The 20843-nt window shown below is 40.9% G+C and overlaps 2 protein-coding genes across 3 annotated transcripts; one reads left to right on the forward strand and one right to left on the reverse strand.

Annotated features, from left to right (window-relative positions):
• Nucleotides 1–68: 68 nt before the first annotated feature.
• Nucleotides 69–20655, reverse strand: pik3c2g (phosphatidylinositol-4-phosphate 3-kinase catalytic subunit type 2 gamma). 2 transcript variants are annotated; one of them, XM_079684071.1, is made up of 33 exons: nucleotides 20610–20655; nucleotides 15482–16021; nucleotides 15292–15371; nucleotides 14765–14922; nucleotides 13216–13330; nucleotides 12649–12760; nucleotides 12206–12276; nucleotides 11978–12041; nucleotides 11691–11816; nucleotides 11455–11485; nucleotides 11002–11185; nucleotides 10721–10843; nucleotides 10353–10481; nucleotides 9516–9630; nucleotides 9295–9428; nucleotides 8942–9130; nucleotides 7666–7759; nucleotides 7388–7482; nucleotides 6592–6772; nucleotides 6348–6455; nucleotides 6154–6246; nucleotides 5496–5625; nucleotides 5275–5411; nucleotides 4989–5158; nucleotides 4726–4882; nucleotides 4519–4628; nucleotides 4245–4413; nucleotides 2792–2910; nucleotides 2591–2687; nucleotides 2439–2502; nucleotides 2250–2332; nucleotides 1985–2110; nucleotides 69–1618 (listed from the first exon to the last, which is right to left on the reverse strand). In XM_079684071.1, the coding sequence occupies exons 2-33, from the start codon at nucleotides 15935–15937 to the stop codon at nucleotides 1466–1468; spliced, it is 4173 nt and encodes a 1390-aa protein (XP_079540197.1). In that variant the 5' UTR covers nucleotides 15938–16021; nucleotides 20610–20655; the 3' UTR covers nucleotides 69–1465. The 2 variants fall into 2 exon arrangements, with proteins under 2 accessions (XP_079540197.1, XP_079540196.1); XM_079684070.1 differs by lacking the exon at nucleotides 20610–20655 and adding an exon at nucleotides 18869–18996.
• LOC307040906 (uncharacterized protein) lies at nucleotides 19325–20518 on the forward strand. Its single transcript, XM_079684118.1, has 4 exons — nucleotides 19325–19785; nucleotides 19867–19892; nucleotides 19985–20084; nucleotides 20203–20518. The coding sequence occupies exons 1-4, from the start codon at nucleotides 19666–19668 to the stop codon at nucleotides 20242–20244; spliced, it is 288 nt and encodes a 95-aa protein (XP_079540244.1). The 5' UTR covers nucleotides 19325–19665; the 3' UTR covers nucleotides 20245–20518.
• Nucleotides 20656–20843: the final 188 nt, after the last annotated feature.

Below are 20843 nucleotides of genomic sequence, written 5' to 3' on the forward strand. Positions count from 1 at the left end.
TAGAGAAGCGTGGCTGATGCAGCAACAACAACAACAAATATATAAATAAATCGAAAGCAACATTTTCTCAGATATAAATACCAGTTTTATTGTGAGAAAATACATGTGCCTTCTCTGTTGCAGAGAAAGGAAGCAGAAGGTTTCAGCAGTGCATAAAAGACACTCTAACGAAGGATATATCTCTGCTGGCACCACTCAAGTATTGAAGAAATCCCTGGAGTGGGATATTAGATTCTTATCATCATATCATTAATAATAGATGCAAGTGCAATTATTGTGGTAGAGTTGATCACACATAAGAAGAACCACGAAGCAGAGAGTTGTTTGGGGGATTAATCATCTATTCCAAAACAATAGATGTTATTCCTCCATAGGTTTGAAATTGATAAGTGATGCCAGGATACATCAATAGTTTATGAGCACTACTATGAAAGAGTAGCAGAGTTTTCTTTCAAGCTTACTCCCCGTGAGTCCCAGCAGGAAATAATATAAATAGCATTCACAGAGGTATACATCATTGAACCAAATCCAGTGCGGAGGCCTTTTTTCTATCCTTGGTCATCGCATGAATGAGGCAAAGGAGTGCGGGTCAGTACGTCTGTCAAAAGGAGGATGGCATTACGATAACATGAAGACCTGCCAAAGCCTGGAAAGTGTGTGTGTGTGTGTGTGTGTGTGTGTGTGTGTGTGTGTGTGTGTGTGTGTGTGTGTGTGCGTGTGTGTGTGTGTGGAGGTGCTTCTCCAGGAGTATTTGAGTGGGCATGCAAGGTTATTCATTTGCATGTTTGAATGCCACTCATGGAAAGACAAATAATTGAGTGATACTGTATGGGGAGTGTTAACTCAGCCCCTAAGGCCGGATAAGCAGAGTTGTTGTCACCCTGCTCACACTTTCCTCACCCATCTCCCTGCCCCCTCACCCTCCTGCCTCCCATTTCCTTGGTCAAGGACATCCAGTTGACACAGCCCAAAGGGACACACACTCAGTCTGAGCAGGTATCACACAGACAGCCGCTAACAGCACCTCATCTTTCATCTGGCAGGGAAGATTGGTCGTGACAGTCACGACCAAATACACAAGGACGGTTTTATAGTTTGAAGTAAAAGTGCATGCAAGTAGCATAATACAAATAGTTCCTTCCCTTCATCTGTCACCGAGGCCACATCCAAAAAAATTGAGTAGTTAGAACATCTCCTTCATTTGTTTGACATTTAAAAATAAACACACAAGGTAAATGATGCTTCATGCAGTAAACGGTCTCCTTCCCTGAGTCACTCAGTTTTGTAACGTCATTCAAACACCCCATCCACTTCATCAGTGAGGTTACGTTGCATCTGATACATCTGTACACATGAGTGCGTAATTCCTCTGCTCATTCATAGTCTGAGAAATCTGTGGGTGGATCCTCCCCCTCAGTGTGGTGGCGCCCCATGCTGGACGCGGACACACAGTGCAGCTCTGAGGTCAGATTGCACAGTTCCCCAGGGGAAACCAAGTCTCCTGGTCAAGCAGCTTCTCCTCCAGTCTGATGTTGGATGCACCCACAAAAGTCTTCTTGCTCTTCACTGTCACTTCCAGGACCATCCCATCCAGCAGTGGGACATCATGGTACTCTATCTGTGAATAAGAGGTAGATATTTAGTTAATAGACAACTCTATTCACAAAAAAACACTAATTTGAGGATAACATCTATTTTAATATGTTTGAAAGTGTGTGAAAAGCTCCTGGTCAGAGTCCACAGAGTTGAACACATAACACATTAACACATTCACTCTAACTTTGTTGAATTGTTTAAAACACTGAGTAAAAGCACTTCATCTCAAAACACAAGTATCAGTTTATGTCTGAGAATTATATAGGGTTAAGTATTAGACAATACAGGCTGATTATAAAAACAATAATAATAAAAGGATTACATCTTTTAAATCAAAGGATAGTTGGGATATCATGGATAGAGAGAGAGGATGGAAGCTGTTGTGTACCAGTTCATTGAAGGTGGGATTGTCATTATTGCGGACCACCTTTGTCTTCTTCGTGCTGCTCTGCTGAGGGTCCGGCCTCAGACATGTAACCACGTAGGCGTCAGGGTTGGAGCCATTTGCCAGCTTCTGTTGAAAACAGAAAAGGGAGGGCATTCACTTGAGCACACACCGTAAGGTATTTACAAGAGAAAAAACATGTACCATATATTTCCCCCTCTTGTTAAATGATACAAACAATGCACTACCAAAAGTAAAGGAAACTCACAACGTTCTTCAGGTGTTTTACCAAGACCGAGAGCTTACAGTTCTTAGAGTAAGAGATCTTCAGCTGGATCTGAGGATGGGCTCCTGCAATAGATCAGTCCATCAGTGCCAGTGAGTTACAGCATACCATGTCATTTACTGTATCCTCAGGATATTCCTCAACATATAGCATAACAATCGATCCTCATACGTGTAACTGCACTTTGTTGGTTTGGGTTGGGGCCATCCAGGAACAAGCTGCACACAAACTCATTCTGCAAGTAACAGAGCGAGACAGGTTTGCAAGTTAGAGCCAGTTATAACAAGAGATCACATTATCAACCAGTGAGGAGAGGAACTTACCCCCTTGCAGGGTCCCTCGAAAAGCTGCTTCAGGTATTTATTCAGCTGCGACATCCTCCTTGCCGGGGTGAATGACATATTAAACCATCTAGGAAACCTGTAAGGAAGAACACATGCATCAAAAAACTGAGGGAGAAAAAAAACAGTGCTTTCAAATGAATAGCCATGAGACCTCAATGTGTATTTTCTTTCTTTACTCACTGAGGCAGCATGGATTCAATGAAGTGTTTCTGTAGCTGCTTATGGATGAGCTCAAACTGGCCAAATGTCATGTTACTGTTCAGATAGCCATCATGAATGTTTACTCTCAGCTCATAGACCTGCAAATGAAACAAAACAAAAGGGGGATATTAGAGATGCTGTTGCACACGCACACACGCTCAAAATGTCTTTGAAAAGGTAGCTTGAGGGAAATGTTCCCATCAACGACCCGTAAGAAGCACTCCATTATTACAGTTGATTTTATTACCAGTTGTTCTATAGCTAAGAATATGAGATACATACAAGTGAACAACCTGATAACCCAGATGTATTTAAAAATTATACCAATTTTGAAAACCACCCTCAGGTCTCAAGGGGTGCTACTATTAAAAGGGTCACAACAGAGACGGCCAGCTAACCAATCAGAGCAGACCGGGCAGAATATGTCCTCTTGAAAGAAGTAACTATGTTTTGTGTTGCATTTCTAAAATGTACTTGCTAGAGTCGATCTTAAACATATTGTGGGAAATAATTGATGTGTATGCGTATACTCTGGTAACAAAACAAGCAGTAACACTTCCAAGCAGTTCAAATTAGGCATGATCAACTGGGAAACCATTAGTTACACCAGCAAGTAGAAACCTGAGTGCATGATACCTGTTGTTGGGGAAATATTTTCCAAAGCCCATATCTTTGACCCAGTTGATCAGTTTATACTGTCCTGACTGAGTACACGCACCTGTAACCGTGGCTGCTGTGCTCTCAGTGTTTTGTCTCCCTGTTCCTGCCTGTTGGCGTCAGCTGATAGAGGTGTTAAGATTCTATCTTGTTATGTACAATGTTGATTATTCTCTCTGAACTAGCTAAATACATGGGTCTGGGGTAGTTCTTCAGAATTGACGTGGCAACTCTACCGTGAAGTCAGAACCTCTGGCTCTTGGACTTGTTTTTTGAATTCTCCGGCCGAAGCTCCAAAATAAACTATCAGTGTTTGACATCAAAGCTCCAGCTCATTCTGTGTCTCCTTCATGAGTCGGTGACTCCTCCTGCATTGCTACACAGCAGTTTTCCCCCACACCTGTGATTCTGATTAACTGAAAAGTTGCTCCATCTCTGCCACCAAACAGTACAACCTGACATCAGGAAGCGCAATCTGATCAAAGTGCAATACAATGCCAACACACATCAGTAAGACTCATTACCCGACTCTGGGAAGTAAGATAAATACTTTTCAAACACAGCACTGCTGTCCCAACACAAACACACACATTCAGATGAGTGCCAGGGGTTGTCCTCTTTAAACAAATACTGTATATGTGAACCTGCAGTGTGTTTCATCAGCTCCCCTGGTTTGTGGTGCAATAGGCTCAACTTCTCTTCGGCATTTCGTTATGAAAATGCCCAGCATTTTGGTTTGAATAACCACAGCACAAAGAGAAACATGCAGCCTCACCACATCTCTTCCCTTGACTCTGTAACTCTCGATGACAGCTTCTTGGATGTTGGTGCTGGGAGCGGGGATGCTGCGCGGGGTCCTTAGCTCTTGTTTCTTCCCTTGAGCCATGTTGTGTGTGAAAAAGTTGAACTTGACTGCAACACAGCCCATGCTTTCCTTGATCTTCCTACATCAGGATAGATACAAACCATTAGTAAAAGAATCAGATGAATACAGTGGCAGATATAAGTAAGAGAGAGGCCGGATGTTTGCTTGTGCTGCATTAAATTACTTTGTGAAGTAGGATGTGGCCTCCAGGTCCGTGTCATGAGGTCTGAGGTTGTTCTGGACATACTGCAGGTCGTTCCAGTCCTTCAGTTCTGGCATCCCTGCAGTTAGCATCTTCAAAACACACCATGATTGAGAAGGTGTTTTATGTTGTGTTATTTATTCTCAGATATGGCTCGGAGGTTGTTACTGTGATGATGAAAGGTCTTACCAGCTCCAACAAGCTGAGTATGAGTGCAGAGCGTTTTCTGATTATGTTGTAGGCTTCACAGCAGAGCTCCACAAAGCGATGCAAGCGCTGAGGCTTCAGCCCCCCGCCTGTGATGAAGTGCTGCATCTCAGATGTGAAGATGAATGGTGATCGGTCCCTATCATTGCAAAAGAGATATTTTAAATGATTCCATACTTTTCTGTCTCCCATTGCTGCTCAAACAGTCTTTTCTCTTTCAGAATGCTGCTTCTTTATTCACTTGCCTTTTAACGTTCGCAAACTTCTGTGCGTTGCCCATTATCTTTCCAAAGTCGATGTGAAACATGTGTCCACTGTGTCTCAACATGATGTTGTCATTGTGGCGGTCACAGATCCCCAGGATGAAGGTGGCCACACACCACCCTGCACACGAGTGGATGAAGTTTAACACAGCCTGCACATGCACAGCAGGAGGGTGTTACATAAGTTACAAAACATGTATTAAAGGAAACATAAATATTCAAATGTGCGCCTAATCATAATGACAATTCATTTTGGAGTGGTCTTGACCTTTTCATAGTCTTCTTTAGTTTTGTTCCACACGTGGAACCATTTCTCCAGAGTGTCTTCTCGAAGGGTGCCCCCCAGACCAAACTCCTGCTGAATCTTCCCGAGGGTAACTGCGTTTGGAACCAGTTCCACCAGGCCTGACAACGAGTATTAGTCAACATGAATTGACAGACTAAGAGATTGAAGACAAGGGACATATTCATATGCATTGAAAAACTGACCCTGAGCTCTGCCAGTAGAAAGACACCTGTATGTGATCATTCTCAGGTCCAGACCCTCCTCCAGCCAAACTCTGTCCATCACACGGACGATCTGGAGCACCAGCATGTCCTGACGCAGGTTATCTCCTGTCTGAACAAGACATTAACAGAAAGAAGGAAACTCTTTACTAAAAAGGTTGCTTGATCACCCAGCAACACAGCCTAGGTGTCATGCCACAAGTGTCCTGTTTATGCAAGGTGCTTTATATGTTGTCCTCTAACTTCCTCTCAAACCATTCCCTCTTTCTGTCACTGTATCCCTCTGCTTTTATAACATGATGTTGGCAGCCGGACATTTCATATTTTCTATTGCTTAAAAAAAAAGAGGCTACTGTACATAACAAAGTGCTCCTCTAATGTGACTACTGAAACTGAAAGGTCTCTAATTGTTAATTAACCCTTCCTACAAACGGAGTGTAGCTTTATATGGCAACTTTCTGGGAGTTTATTATGCTTAAGATGAAGCTGAAAACACTTTTAGTTTGTCCAGTTCTGTAATCTGACTAGGGGAAATGTGTACAAGCAAACTTCAAAAAAGAAAATAGGAGAAATTCCGGATATGAATATTAAAGTATTCTTGCATTAGTGAGGATCTATAGAGCAGCTTATTATTACCAACCTTGCAGATGACACTGATGTTCTTAGCCAGAGGGTCAGAGCAGATGAAGGAGATCCCCAGAGGAGCAGCATTGGAGTTGAAGAACGTACAGGCCTATAAGTAACGTATGGGAGAAGTAAACATTGCGGTATGGTTCACAGCTGGGTGCATATTAGATCATATAAGAGGTGTAGTGTACTGTGTAACATTCTTACATCCAAGTCCAAGCCCTTTAAATGGACTGCAGGATCCAGTGGCAGACAACAGCTGATTCCATCTTTGAAGAAGTCATTAATCTTTGCCTTCTCATGGTTTAAAACATGCTGCAAAGAAAAGCATCACATGTAAGAGCTTAATAAATAATAAGCAGGATTCGTGGAGTTAGTAATAACACTGCAGGCTTACAAGGCACTGAGTGAGTTATTGATAAATGTGTAGATGATAAATCTGTTAACACACCTTCCTTCGAGCCTTATCGGCCGTGCGGACCCTCTCAGCGACCTGCACCAGAACAGACACCAGGCGGGTCTCCTGCTCCAGCTCCTGCCTTACAGCGCGGCCGCAGCCCTGCCGCAGTGCTGCCTGCACCTTACTGAACCAGCTCTGGAAGAACGGGTCAGTGTGGGCATCCTCTAGCAGCCTGCCAGCACATAACATGTTGATAACTTTACAGCACTGGACTGAACATATAAGATATTTATAATAACAATAATACTTTAGCACTTCACATTGCATATTACATATATTAGACATTGAATACTGTGGCAAATCCCCACAAGAGCCATTTAAGGTGAAGTGTCTTGCCCAAGTGCACAACGGCATGTTGACTTCAGTGTCACTCAACATTTTCTGCATTATGTAGCTTATTGTATTATTTATTTTTCTGACATGTATGTAGTTTAGTTCATCTGCATTACTTACACATTGGTCTTTCAACATATTCTGCACTATTTTATTCTAATCTATTCTACTCTGTTTCTTCTTGCACATTTGTTTTATGTTCAGTGCCATATCTACACTGTAGCTAGTGTGACAATAAAGCCTTTGAATCTTGAATTGTGCATCAAAACATTCAGCGAAATCAAAGATATTCATGCATTTTTACCTCATGTTCACCCCCTTTTACAGCATTACTGGTGATCCTCAAAAATACCAAACTTTATTTTCAAAGCCAGATTTTTTATTTTTCCGTTATGAAAGGGAAGTTGAAGTAATAATCCAAGTCTACAGTCTCTCAGTTTGATGTCTGACTCACCAGTAGAGTTGCTGGGCAATCCGCATGTTCTTCAGTGATCTCTCCAACAGCAGCATGACCAGGGGTCCATCCAACTCCCACTCACTCTTCAGAGCCTGCAGGACAGGAGGACTGATCAGACTAACTTCAAACACTGAGGCAGCTATGCCGTGTGCCCCTTTTTCTCATATTTAAAAACTGCTGGTAAGTAAGGAGATGAATGTGAAGCATGCAACATGTAAATTGTACTGTGTCACTCGGTGTGTACAGTAGTAGTTATGGGTGTGTGCTGGTGTTACCTGGACCAACTGTGGCAGAAACTCCTCTAGCTCTCCATCTGGTATCTGTTCAAAGTACTGAACTGCTGCCGTCCGCACAGTCTGATCATGAAAACTGAAAAGACATATTGAGACAAACAACAGTAAGTAAAGATCGTAGAGAACAGAACAGGATATGAGTGTTGTAAGTTCTTATAATAACTACTGTGTTTGATGCTATTGTGGTATATAAACGTAAAGATGAAAGCCAAGTGTGACCAGAAAAGAGTGCAACTTCACCAAAAATAATCTCCTGTTTCCTCGGTTTTTTCGGATTTCTTTCTTTTTTGTAGCAATCCAGTATCGAGAGTCTTTCAAACTTTTTTTTTTTACTTTTTCTGTTCCACAGCCTGTCAGTGAAGAACAGAAACAGCCCGGGGGAAACTCAGGTGGGATCTGAGTTACTGTATCTTTGTGGAAATCACAATGTGCATCACAGTGTGTTGGGGTGCAGAGCTTCTTCCTGTAGATATGCTCTACCTGCTTGCAAAACTGATCATCTATTTTCACCCTTTGCTCTCTGCCATCTTAATTCTTTGAAGGACATTTCTTAGAATAATTATTACAAAATAATAATAAAACACAGATTTTGTAAGAGTATAACCTATGATTGTCTTTAGCTCCTTAATTAAAAGTGTTCTTTCTTTCTTTCTTCCCATATTTATCAGGTGTAAGGGTTGATATATGAAATTGGAAATGGTTTAATTTGTAATTCTAGTGTTTTGGATATTTCCTTACAAGATGCAGATATCTGAATTCCAATTCAAGTCTTTAATAAATCAATTAAAATAAAAAAATAAACTTAAGTTTCGTGACAGTTGCACCATATTAGAATTAAAAAATATTGAAAAAGAAAAAAATGTTTATATAAACATACGTCTTAGTTTACAGCTTTTCATATTGACTGTTGCGGCTTTCACACCAGCGCTTTTCCCTTTCTAGGAAACGTGATACACGCCGTGTCCACCGCTTCATGCGCGCCGTCGGAGCGAATTCGCGTCTGATCGTGTCTCTGCATTGACTTTACATGTAATCGCGCCGCCCCCAAACGTCCCACCACCTCTTAGCTCTGAAGCTCTTGCCTCTAGGCCGACAATTTTTTGGAGCTGGAAGTGAACCGGATTCCAGAGCTAAGAGGCGGCGCCGCTGCGGTGTGAACAGGAAAAACCAGTACTTTTCAGGCTCCAGCTCCGAGCCGGAGCTGAAAACGCGTTGGTGTGAAAGGGGCATGTGTTAATGTTTCTGCCTGTAAACCCACCTGTCACTGAGCAGGTAGAGGGCCTCCTCAGGTAGATGCAGGGGCCAGTTCTCTACAATAGTGTAGATCTCTGTCAGGTCTTCAGGCCGCCACCGGGGGGCCCCCCCCAGCAGCAGGTGGAGGAAAGTACTTGCCTTGTCACTGCAGTGACGCTTACTCCAGAGGAAAGCCGTCTCATTTTTTGTTAGACTGGGTAAGGAGAGACAATTTCAGAAAGATGTTAAAGGATACAGACAGAAAGAGAAAACAAGGGGATGGAAATCTCCCTTCAAAATAACTTCTGTACAAACATATGAAACTGCACATACATACAGTAGTTCATAATATAATGTGTGTTGTTTCCTTATACTTACAAGCAGAGGCAGTGCTTCTTAGACACTTCCAGCATTTTCTTTTGCAAGTCCTCACAAGGCTGAGTGAAAAGGATCGACCCGGGGAGGGCGATGGGCCTCTGATACGTCCACTCAAACTGATCGTGAAACTCAAGCTGGGGAAAGATGGAAGGATGGATGATCAATCGGGTAATGTGTCATGTGTTGGTCAACAGAGGGCAGAGTTGTCCCGTGTTACTAACCTGCAGAATAACTTCGTTGGCTTGTCTGTGGCTGTCAAACAGGGCGGGGGAGGGGGGGGCGAGCAGCTCGCTCAGTGTGGACATACTGAGCAGAACGGTCCCCATTACAAGGGTCCTGGACACAGAGCACACACACTGCACGTCACACATAGTCATGTATATTTTAGCGTTGTCCCTAAATCTCAGGAATACAGTTTATTAAATGCACATGAACCACTGTACAAGACAATGAAAGCAATAACCTTTACTTATCTGTTCATTTAAATCAGGGGTATAATGTATTGATATGCAAAAACAAATCAGCCCTCAAACATTGAATAAATGCACGAAGTGAACAAGAGAAACAACAACACTACAAGCTTTTATTGACTTCCAATTCTTAAGGCAGGAAACACAATATTATCTTTAGTTTTTACTATCCAAAATATCCAAGGTGGCGTGTGCTATGCTCTTCTTTATAAAGAAGTATGTTTAAAATATATGGGAACAAATAAATAGAGAAGAAAAAACAAGGAATTGTATTTATTGACTATTTGACTGCAATTTTGGTGTTTGTCTCTTTCTTAACACCTCACACAAAAAGTCAGTTTTTCTTTGCAGTAGTTTAGAGGGGCACAGAGATATGTTGTTGTCCCTCCAAGCATACACCGAACGACTTGTTTCTCACTATAGGTATCCCATATAGACATTTGGCATACATTCAGCATGCAAGCTGATCATACATTTAACAGGTTTAGCATTTAGTCAAATTTGATTGATGAATTATTAACCAATTTCCAAACTGAATACAATGACTTTGTTGATTTCGATATGGGGTTAATGATGTAGACGTCCTACCTGTTGCTGAACAGAGGCAGTACAGCCCAGCCCAACAGCTCGGGGTGCTTGCCTCGCTTGGAGCCCTTAAGGCGAAACGTCATCATGCTCTCATACGGCAGCTCATTTACTGGAACAGGAAACACCATCCTAGAATCAAAAACATGCAGTTAAAAAGATTATGTGATTTATTTTCATGCTCTTTTTAAAACAATGTTCTATTATAAGTCACATGTATTAAAGATAGTCACTTAAAGAAGGGACAGTGAGATTCTGCTTTACGACTTCATGTATTCATGAATGACAATTGTGTGTGAACAAGGAAGGAGGAAGTTGAATGTGATGACATGACATTATTGGTAAGAGACTCCAGGAGATGTTGTCCTTACATGCGGTCACAGTGGATCTTGTGACCGTAAGACAAAGCGGTGCTGATATTTTCTGAAATGCCTGTGTCACAGATCTTTGTTCCACCGTACGTCAACTCACAGGAAACAGAAAAGCTCTCATAACTAAAGATAACAAAAAAGAAAGAAAAAGTAATTAACCCATTGTTTGTTGTCAGTGGTGTGGTCAACATTTGTGTCTGTGAGCATATCATTTTCAATATTTGTTTACCTGCATGTGTTAAAATGTGTGTGTGCAAATGTGTGGCTATAAATAAACATACTTGGCCAACCAGGCGGGTTGCAGTTTGTAGAGAGCGGAGATATTAAACTGGATGATTTCTTGGTTCTTCTCAACGTCAAGCATTTGGACGTTTCTGGTTACCTCCTGACCTCTGAAGTCTGAATGGAAGTTGTCAAAAAAAATCTGCAGCACTTTAAGCAACGCCCGGTGCAGCATGATCATAGCTGGAACACAGAAAACACACATTAGTTTGGATAATCACATGTGAATATACCAAACAGGTAACACTTTAATTAAGTCTCCGTACTATACTCCCATTTTATATTAATCTACACTATACATATTTCAAGATTAATTATTGCATCTTGCATATTTGCAAAGAATGTCACTAAAATATGTGCACACACACTGACTCACAAGGTGAGCATGTAAGCACTCACACACAATGACGCACACCCAAAAATAGTATTATAGCTGATGAACAGCTACTCACCAGTTTCACATTCAGACATCTCATCATGACTCTGTAAAACATATAGAGAAACACAGCTTTGTGTTGTTGATCAGAGACATTAGGAGGTATTTTCTATCCAATCACAATCACAATATTTCAGAGGCATGGTATTGTAAATTGTTATAACACAGGATTACAATACAAACAAAAAAGTATTCTATAAAAAGGAAAGCAATGCTTAAAGCACAGTTTTACAAATGTGTGTGATATCCTACTAGAGGTATGGGATTGATTCTGTTGAGCCTGCCAATGGCGTCCTCCAGATCCGGACACGTGAGCCCGCCCAGCAGATTGCTAATGGTGCGAACGCGGTCCACAAGCACATTAACGTTCATCCCAGACTGCAGAAACCGTGAGATCAGAACCAAGTTAGAGGAAATATCAGAAAGTCAGATCAGGATTCAACAGTCCTACTGATATAACTGAATGATCTTGAGGTGGTTAGTCATGTAGTGACAGTATGCAGTTAAAAAAAAAGTACTACAAATATCCCACTGGTTACCTTTAGCCTCATTAGCTCTGTCACCTCTCTGTTGTAGCTAATGAGCACATTCTGTAGGCTCAACCTGAGAGAGAAGGAAGGGTTAAACACACAGAGGTAGGAAACCATGAAGCAAAGCTACCTTTCCTTATGTTTCCTGCTAACAGAAACTGGTTGACACATGACCCACTGAATAGTAGTCATTGTTATGGAATCCATTTTGCAAAGTTGATGTGGGATGTAACATACTTGCAGGTGTTGAAGACAAAGCCGGGGCGTAGCAGCTCGTACAGCTGGCATGGGGCTGCGTCGTCCTCCTCCTGTGAGAAAAAACAGGTGGAAATACTGACTGCTTGGAGTGTTTTGAACTATTATAATATCACATTATTCACATAAAGCATGTGGCACTGAAAAGGTCATTGTTATGAATATGAATCTTAGGAAAATCAGGTTCACCTTTCCTCCATTTCTCTCTTGTTGCTAAGTGCCAGCAGCCATGACGTGATGTGTAAACAGAACAAAGTCAAGAATTGAGGGTGGAGGTTTTTATGACCTCCAATAGCCCTGATGATAAAGAGCTGGCCGGCTGCCAAGCACAGGTGTTTATGAAGGCAGCATTTCAAGACTGAAGACAGGCCAGCCCTCAGCCCTTTCTGGTAAATGATCTATAATGTAGGTTTGAACTAACTCACATCCCTGCACAGGCGGTTCCTCAGGTTGTTCGCGTGGAGCAGTCGGAGGGGCACTTCTAGTTGAAGCTTGGAGTAGATCTGAATAGACTCGTGCATACCCAGCAGTTCCTCACTAAGGACAAGATCACCAAATTAAAACAATGGATGTGAAAACAGACAAGGTTTTAATTAAACATCATAGACTATAGCAGAGGCTTTATAAGGGGGAGGCGGGCTACACCAGGTGGGCTCAGTGAACCGAAGCTAAAATATAGTACATTAGTTAGTGAAACAAGATAGAATTAATGTATGTCATTTTGTTAAAGAAACAGTACACATATTCAGTAGTTTCGGGGAAATGTATTGTGTTTTTTGAGTCATACATTTCCCAGGACAGACTTTACCATTATACATCTCGTGTAGTCTGCAGTTATGCCTCGGTTATATTGTGTCTTTTGTTAAGTGTCTATAGGCTCAGGCATTCAAGAACTTAGCAAAATAAGAGTAGGCCCACATTCCCAGAATTAATAAAGTCCTGTACTATAAGGTCACAGCTCATACATGTTTATTTCTGTATTGGGGACTTACTTGTGGAGATACTCATCGGAGTTACACAGTTTTAAATAATGCTGCTCATTGGTGCTGGGAGTGAGGTCCAGCAGCTGGAAGATTTCATCAATCAGACTCTTCACTGTCCTGTTCACTGGATAAAAGATCAGAGTTCAGAGTCCACACACTCCTGCCAACATCTGTACTGACGGATACTGTAGTGAATAGAAAGCCTGGAGCATTTCCGTATTCTGCATCTTTATAGTTTGACCCAACTATATATATATATATATATATATATATATATATATATATATATACACATACATATATATATATATATATATATATATATATATACATACATGACACCTTTAATTACTTAGATTTCTACATACAAACCATATGATAGATTTTTTAAATATGATTCTTTATTAAAGGACCTGCAACTCCAAACAGTGGATTTTAACAGTGTGGCTGATTAGACCTGCTCAGGTTCGATTTTTGCAATGTTCTGAACATATGTTGTCCCCCTGTAATAATAGGAACAGGGCAGCCCCCTTTATTCCAATTTCCTGATCTTAAAAATAAGTGTTTCAGGACCCATTCCGAAATAGCTTATTTTCCATCATGGATACTTTTACTTTTGATACTTTAAGAACATTTCGCAGGTTATGAGTACTTTTACATTGTAGTTTTGCTACTAATTTAAGTTAAAGGTGGGGTAGGTAAGTTTGAGAAACTGGCTCGAGATACACTTTTTGTTATATTCCATGGAATGCTCTTAACATCCCGATAGCAATGAATATCTGAAGTGCTTTGACAAAAAATCCATAAAAAAATGTCATCTCTGGAAGCCGTAGTGCTGTAAAAAACACGACCAATCATCTGAGTCGGCCCGGCTAAAATAACTGGATGGCCTACCTGCCTGTCAGCCTTCCATCTGTGCACAAACTTATCTCGTGCCCTCATTGGTCGTTTGCGCGTTCGTGTGTGTTGGAGGAGGGGCTCTGTAAGTAAGTGGCAGATTTGTTCCTGCTGTGTATTTTCAAATTCTAGCTCACTCGAGCTGGTTTCTCCAAAAATTACCTACCCCACCTTTAAATGATCTGAGTCCACCAATACAAACAAAGATGAAAAACTTTAAGCAACCTAATTGTACAGTACTACTGTATCATTGACCCTATTATTTACATGTGTTATCATCAAATGAAAGAAAGCCTTCTAAATGGAAACAAAATGGAAATCTCTTAATTTTCTATGGGTACAAACTACTACATGACATTACATTTAGTTGACGCTTTTATCCACAGCGGCTTACAATAAGTGCATTCGAACAAGAAGATACAAACTTGAAGAAAACAGAATTATATAAGTACATCAGGTTTCATAGAGCTAAAACATTTCAAGTGCTACTCAACTGGCTTTAGATAAGCCGGTCTTTTATTAGTATATAAGTGCTTTCTTAGTCATTTTATTGCTCGAAGTGGAGACGAAAGAGATGAGTTTTTAGTCTGCGCCGGAAGATGTGTAAAGCTTTCTGCTGTCCTGATGTTAGTAACCGTTCTCCTAAGTTGGTTTGAAATACCTTTGGTGGGCACGGGCAGCTGGTGGGTTCCCCACTCAGTGGCCACGCTGACCGTCACCTCCACCTGCTGCAGCAGCGCCGGGTGGATCTGCAGCACGCGACTCCAGACCAACCCTGAGTTATGAACGCTGTCTGTGTGCCTGTACCGTGACATCAGTCTGCCAAAGAGGGTTATAAAAAGAAAAACAGGAATGAATTGAAGTGTGAAGACAAATATGTTCTGTACTTTAAGAATATGACTCATATTAGCTGGACTGAATGCACAGATATGACGGTGAGTTCAAGGAACAAAAGCAGGAATCACATTTATAAATTTCTTTGAATATGTCGCATAGAAAACATTTTTAAAAACATGACAATTTCAGATTACACAAATACAAGCATAAGTATATTTATTTGTGTCTGTGTGTCATTTTAAACAAAACTTTTCAAATTCAATTATCGTGTATTTTGTTTTTCTTCCATTTACATACCAAAAAGTAAACTATTGTAAAAATTGAGGAACTACTTGTCATGCACTCTCTCACTTGGAAGTTGCTGCAGTAAAAGAGGCCAGGGTCTTGGTGCTGCCCTCTGGGGTGTCCATTACTTTGATGGCCCATGGATCCTGATGTGAAAAAAAGACAAATTAAACACTTAGGCCTCATCTTTGATCCTTTCAATTTAAATGTGGGTCATTTCATTCAATCACACATTTTGTATTTGAGAGATACTCACACGATTGTCTATTTCCGTCCTGGAACGATTCAGCTTCTGAGGGGGGGCAGTGTATTCATCACAGCTCTGCTTTTTGATTTTGCCGAGGGGTACGTTTATCCTTTGGGGGACAGGAGGGGGTGGTGCACGGACTTGTCTGACTGGCAAACATGCACTAGGAAGCCTGGGTCTGGGGGGAGGGGGAGCGGGACGGCGAGGGCGAGTGACTGGGGGAGGTCCATTTATGTTTGGGCGGTCCGTATCCCCCGGCCCTCCTGCCCCCTGCCCCCTGGGAGGGCATGGAGGTTTGGGCTGGGATTCGGTTGGGGGTATGATGAGCCCACTCGAGGTGATCTCATACGGATTTTCTTCAACATACTCGTAAATATCATCATCAGCAATCAGAGGCATGGGCAGGTCACTGACACAAGCATCCTGTCTCTGGATTGGTCCATTTTGCCTTTGAGTAGGATCCATCACATTTTAAAGGAAGTTGTCCAAGTCTTCCTGTTTCACACTGTCAGCACGTCGTCACTTCATATCACAGCAGACTGCAGAACTCTGTGGGATTAACAGTAATGTTAAGTTACTCAGTGAATTTACTTAAGTACTGTACTCAAGCATAATTTTGAGGGAGTTGTACTTCTACCCAACTACAATTCTGTAGTGGGATGAAATGTAATCAACACTTCAATAAGACTACCCTGCAGCACACAAGGTAATTTAGTTGATACAGCATTCCAACTATCTGTTATGCTACGCACAAAATTCTTTATTATTCCGCCGGCTTATTTTTGCACCTCTTCTTCTCCCACATTCCACATCGCAGAAACTCCGTTCAAACATCAAAACGTTCAGCTCGGTCGGGAATCGATGGCTATTACTTTTCTCAATCATAACTTTCATAATTCCAGAGATACATCCCATAATTCATCACATTTTTAACATGGAAGTCAATGGAGAAACTCTTCAGACTTGAACAATCTTCATGCAACTTCAACTGCTAACTGTTTCTTCACTCAGAAACCTCATTCCAACTTTAAAATGTTACACATCTTTCTGACAGTATTCGTGTAACACAACTTTTAAATCTGATTCGTACTTTTAGAGATATTAAACATTGTTCAGACCTTGGTAAAGAGGCCTTCAGATTTTAGAGTGCGTGATGTCACAGAGTGGAGGACAGATTTAATTTTGCCTTCATATTTTCTTTTAAACCTGCCATAATTCCCAAACCCTACATTCCTGAGACATAATTTTTCATGAGAAAAGTAGGAAAACATCTCGTAGCTTGAAAAATAAAAATAAATTAAGCAAAATAATTAAACAAAATCCCTCTTGAGGGCATGAAGTAACAAAAACGTTCAACATGTCTCCATTAAACCCCATTGTAAATTCAGCCTCATCTTTCCCCACCACAGCAGCCGCACACCTTTAGTTAATCTGCCAAAAAGGCCAAATTATTAAACTGAAAGTACACAAAAAGTACACTTCAGATGCTCAAGGTCCTTGACATGCTTCAGGCTTTGAAATTTCACCGATATCTGTTACGGTTCTTCAACAAAACGTTCACATGTAAGAGGTTTATCTCTCATTCAGAACAATGAAAATGCTCTCCTCTCACCATGGAAACCTTTGATCTCTGGACACATCGTTAGCTCAAATATAAACACCTGTGTGATCGTGAACACGATGATGTCATAACTCCAACTGACATGCTCAGAGCAGCAGACTTCAGATAATGGTTAATGATCCTGCCCTCAACAGCTCTACGTCAATTATGGGGTGTCTTCATATGCCGTTTCCATGGAAACGCATCCGTCGCCATAAAACACGATGTCGCTGTAACTACAATGGACACGGTCCAATCGTCCCCCAAAATTCGCTTGTATATCACCGGTCCATGCCTCAACAGCTTTACGCCAAATCTGAGATCTCACCATAGGCTGTTGCCATGGAAACGCATCCGTCGCCATAAAACACGATGTTGCTGTAGCACCAATGGACACGGTCCGGTCGTCCCACAATCTTCACCTGTATATCACCTCTCCATGCCTCAACAGCTCTACATCAAATCTGACATCTCACCATATGCCGTTTCCATGGAAACGCATCTCTCGCCATAAAACACGATGTTGTCGTAACGCCTATGAAAAGGGTAAAAACAGCACCAGACTTCAGATAATGGTTAACGGTTCAACAGCTCTACGTCAATTATGGGGTGTTATCATATGCCGTTTCCATGGAAACGCATCCCTCGCCATAAAAGACGATGTTGCTATAACTCCTATGAAAATGTTCAAAAAGTACTCAAACTTCTCATGTGTGCTAACAGTCCAGCCGTGAAGACATCTACGGGACAGTTTTGAGATTTCTTCAATTGCCGTTGCCATGGCGGCAACACGATGCTCACCAAGAAACACGGTTTTCTCATAACTTCAGTGAAAATGCTCCAAACGGCCCAAAACTTCACATGTTTGGTAGCGATGCAGCCATCCACGCAGTTAAGCGTATTATGGGATGTCATGAAATGCCGTTGGCATGGTGACAGATCATTCGCCATCAAGTTAGTTCAAAAGTTTGCAGTTCAAATATTCTGCTGCTTTTCCAAGCCTTTTTACTTTATTTTCTTCTCTCATCACACATTCAAGCCCCCAGTGTTCATGTATCATTTAAATCTAAATTCTTCACTTTCTTCTTACACATTACATTTCAGCATGGCAGTTTAGCGTCAGCTTTTCAGCATAAAGCATTCCCACTAGCAATTTATTCAGGAATTGCATTCTCTAGTTACAATTAGCTCTACCTTTACCAGCTTTGATAGCACTCTAATGCATCAATAACTATGATCAAAACACAAGATATATATTATCCTGAAATGGGTCAATCTGATTAATGAGTACTTTTACTTTTGGCATATCTTGATGTTAGTACTTTTACTTAAGCAAGTTTTTGGATGCAGGACATTTAATTGTAACAGAGTATTCCAACTATCTGGTTTGTACTTTTACTTAAGTACACAAGCTGAGCACTAAAACCAGAATTAATAACAGCAGTTTATGAGAATAAATGTAGGCATGACAACCCGTTTTATGACTAGAGTCTAAGCTGCAGGTTCACCATGGACTAATAATTAACAAGCTTTCAAATGTTAAAAGGAAATCCACCGGCGCGCGCCACTATGATAAAGTTGTGTAAAATGATAGCTTACAAAGTCTTCAATACTACAATGATCATAACATGAGTTACCTGACTGTCTATTCTGTCATGGTATTCATTAAAGCAATATAGGCTACTGTTTAAATTGACCAGTCCTCATATATTAACAGCACGTTTACCATCTAGATTAGCTACAAATAAATATAACTCAATCTTAACTGATTATTTCATTCAATGTTTCCGACTTACCATCAAAGCTCTGATAACGGTGTCCTGTTTACTCATCGTGTATCGACCGGAGTGAAAGTGTGTATGGAGCAACTCTCAGCTAGTTAGACCTGTCCAACATTATGGTTTCCCATTTGGCTTTCCTCGCCCCTCCCACAGTGTCCCTCCCCTCCTCCCCTCTCCTGCAGCCCAAAACAAATGTCCCTCTGCTGGAGGAAAGAGAACAGTACACTGACAGTGAGATAATCAAAACAAAACATCCAGATACATTTCCAGTTTTCTTCTTTTTTACAATGTTCACCCTTTTTATGCAATAACCCAAATATTGCAGTGTGTAGTAATGAAATATTCCTAACATAAATGTGATATTGATATTAATAAAAGGGAGTAATCAACACATCTATTCAGATCAACGAAACCAACATACTGTATGACATCCACTCCTCTCTCAGGAATGTCATGGAGCAGGTTGAGGTATGTTAGCACTGTGTTTCTTATTTGAAGGGAAATGAAAGAAGCCAGAAGGACATGTACGTTCGAGCACTCATATGACACTTTTTGTTGTTGTTGAGTATTGTTTTGGACGTTATAGAAGGCAACCTTTGTACTACCAACTTCCTAGTCAGGTCATTTGAAACAGTTAAAGTAGATTTTTGGATTATAAATCTCTTAGTTTGACTATAGCGATATTTATGAGGATTTAGAAAGCCCATTTTAGTGGGAATGACAGCAACGGCACTCCACTGAATGTGTCACTAAGGTGTCAGCTGAGGTGACCGGCGCAGAGGAGTGTACTGTATGGAGAAGAGAAACAAGAGATGCATTTCAACCACACAACTCCCCACATTTTACCCACCAAAAACACCAAACCTGGATTTCCTGGTTACTATGCCCTCATCCCCATACTGCTCATACTGTTTGGATGTGCAGTGGCAATGGTAAGAACACATTTTCATATTAAAGCACACATGGCTGAATGATAAGTATTTTTAACCTTTTTTTGTTATGCTTCTCTTTAGGTTTATTATTTCAGAAGAAGGTCAAGGTAAGTGGGTTTCTGTGTTTTAAGCATCACTTTTAAACCAATTTGGTATCTTTTATGTTGTGCTAACATTTATTTTGTATACTTTTATACAGATTAGAGGATCTACGTCATAGGCTGATTCCTCTTTACACCTACGACCCCGCAGAGGAGCAGTGGGACGACCGTGACAGGGAGGAGGACGAGGAACAGGCTGTGAGAAAACCTTTAAACTTTATAAACCACTTACAATAAATAAATACATTTGAGATCATATCCATGCCTAGCTGGTACTCAGAATTTCTATTTATTCAGATTTGTTCCTTATTTTCAGGAACCTTTATACAAGAGGGGGAAGCTGTCCTTTTCATCTTAACATGGATTATGAAGTGGAAATCAAGAAAGTTAAAAATATGTGGCCATTTGGACAGATGATTTACAAATACAGACTGGCGGCTTCATGAACTTTGAAAACATCTGAATGTCATTCATCAGCCACTAGCACCATATCGAATAATTGATTTTCAAGATCATGTTCATTGCAGAGCTGCAGACAACGGTTGTCACTGTGATCCTTTTTTTGTGTGTGTTTTCTTTTAGAGAATGTAAGTGTTTAAGGATTAAGCAATACACTATTGTTGAGCAATAAACTAAGACCAAATCAAAAAAAGCTTTTGTTTTGTTTGTGTAATTCAAAGAAATGTTGATGGGTTATGCTTAAAGAGCTTCAAAGACACACACCTGTCTCTGCTTGGCAATCAGAGTGTGTGCTGCTGTTTGGAGGTTCTTCAGGTTGACTCTTGACATCTTCACATGTTATGGAGGGTTTTACATACAGGAAGATGGGATCACAAACAAAGAGATGGTAATAATTTAAGTACATCTCAAAATCCAAACTGAAATATGTGATTATTAAATGAAAGAATGTTTCCTGTCTGTATCCTTGTTACATTAGTCCTGATCTGTTGGGGCCAC

The sequence above is a fragment of the Notothenia rossii genome (genome assembly GCF_949606895.1).
Source record: "Notothenia rossii genome assembly, chromosome: 5".
Taxonomy (NCBI): Eukaryota; Metazoa; Chordata; class Actinopteri; order Perciformes; family Nototheniidae; genus Notothenia; species Notothenia rossii.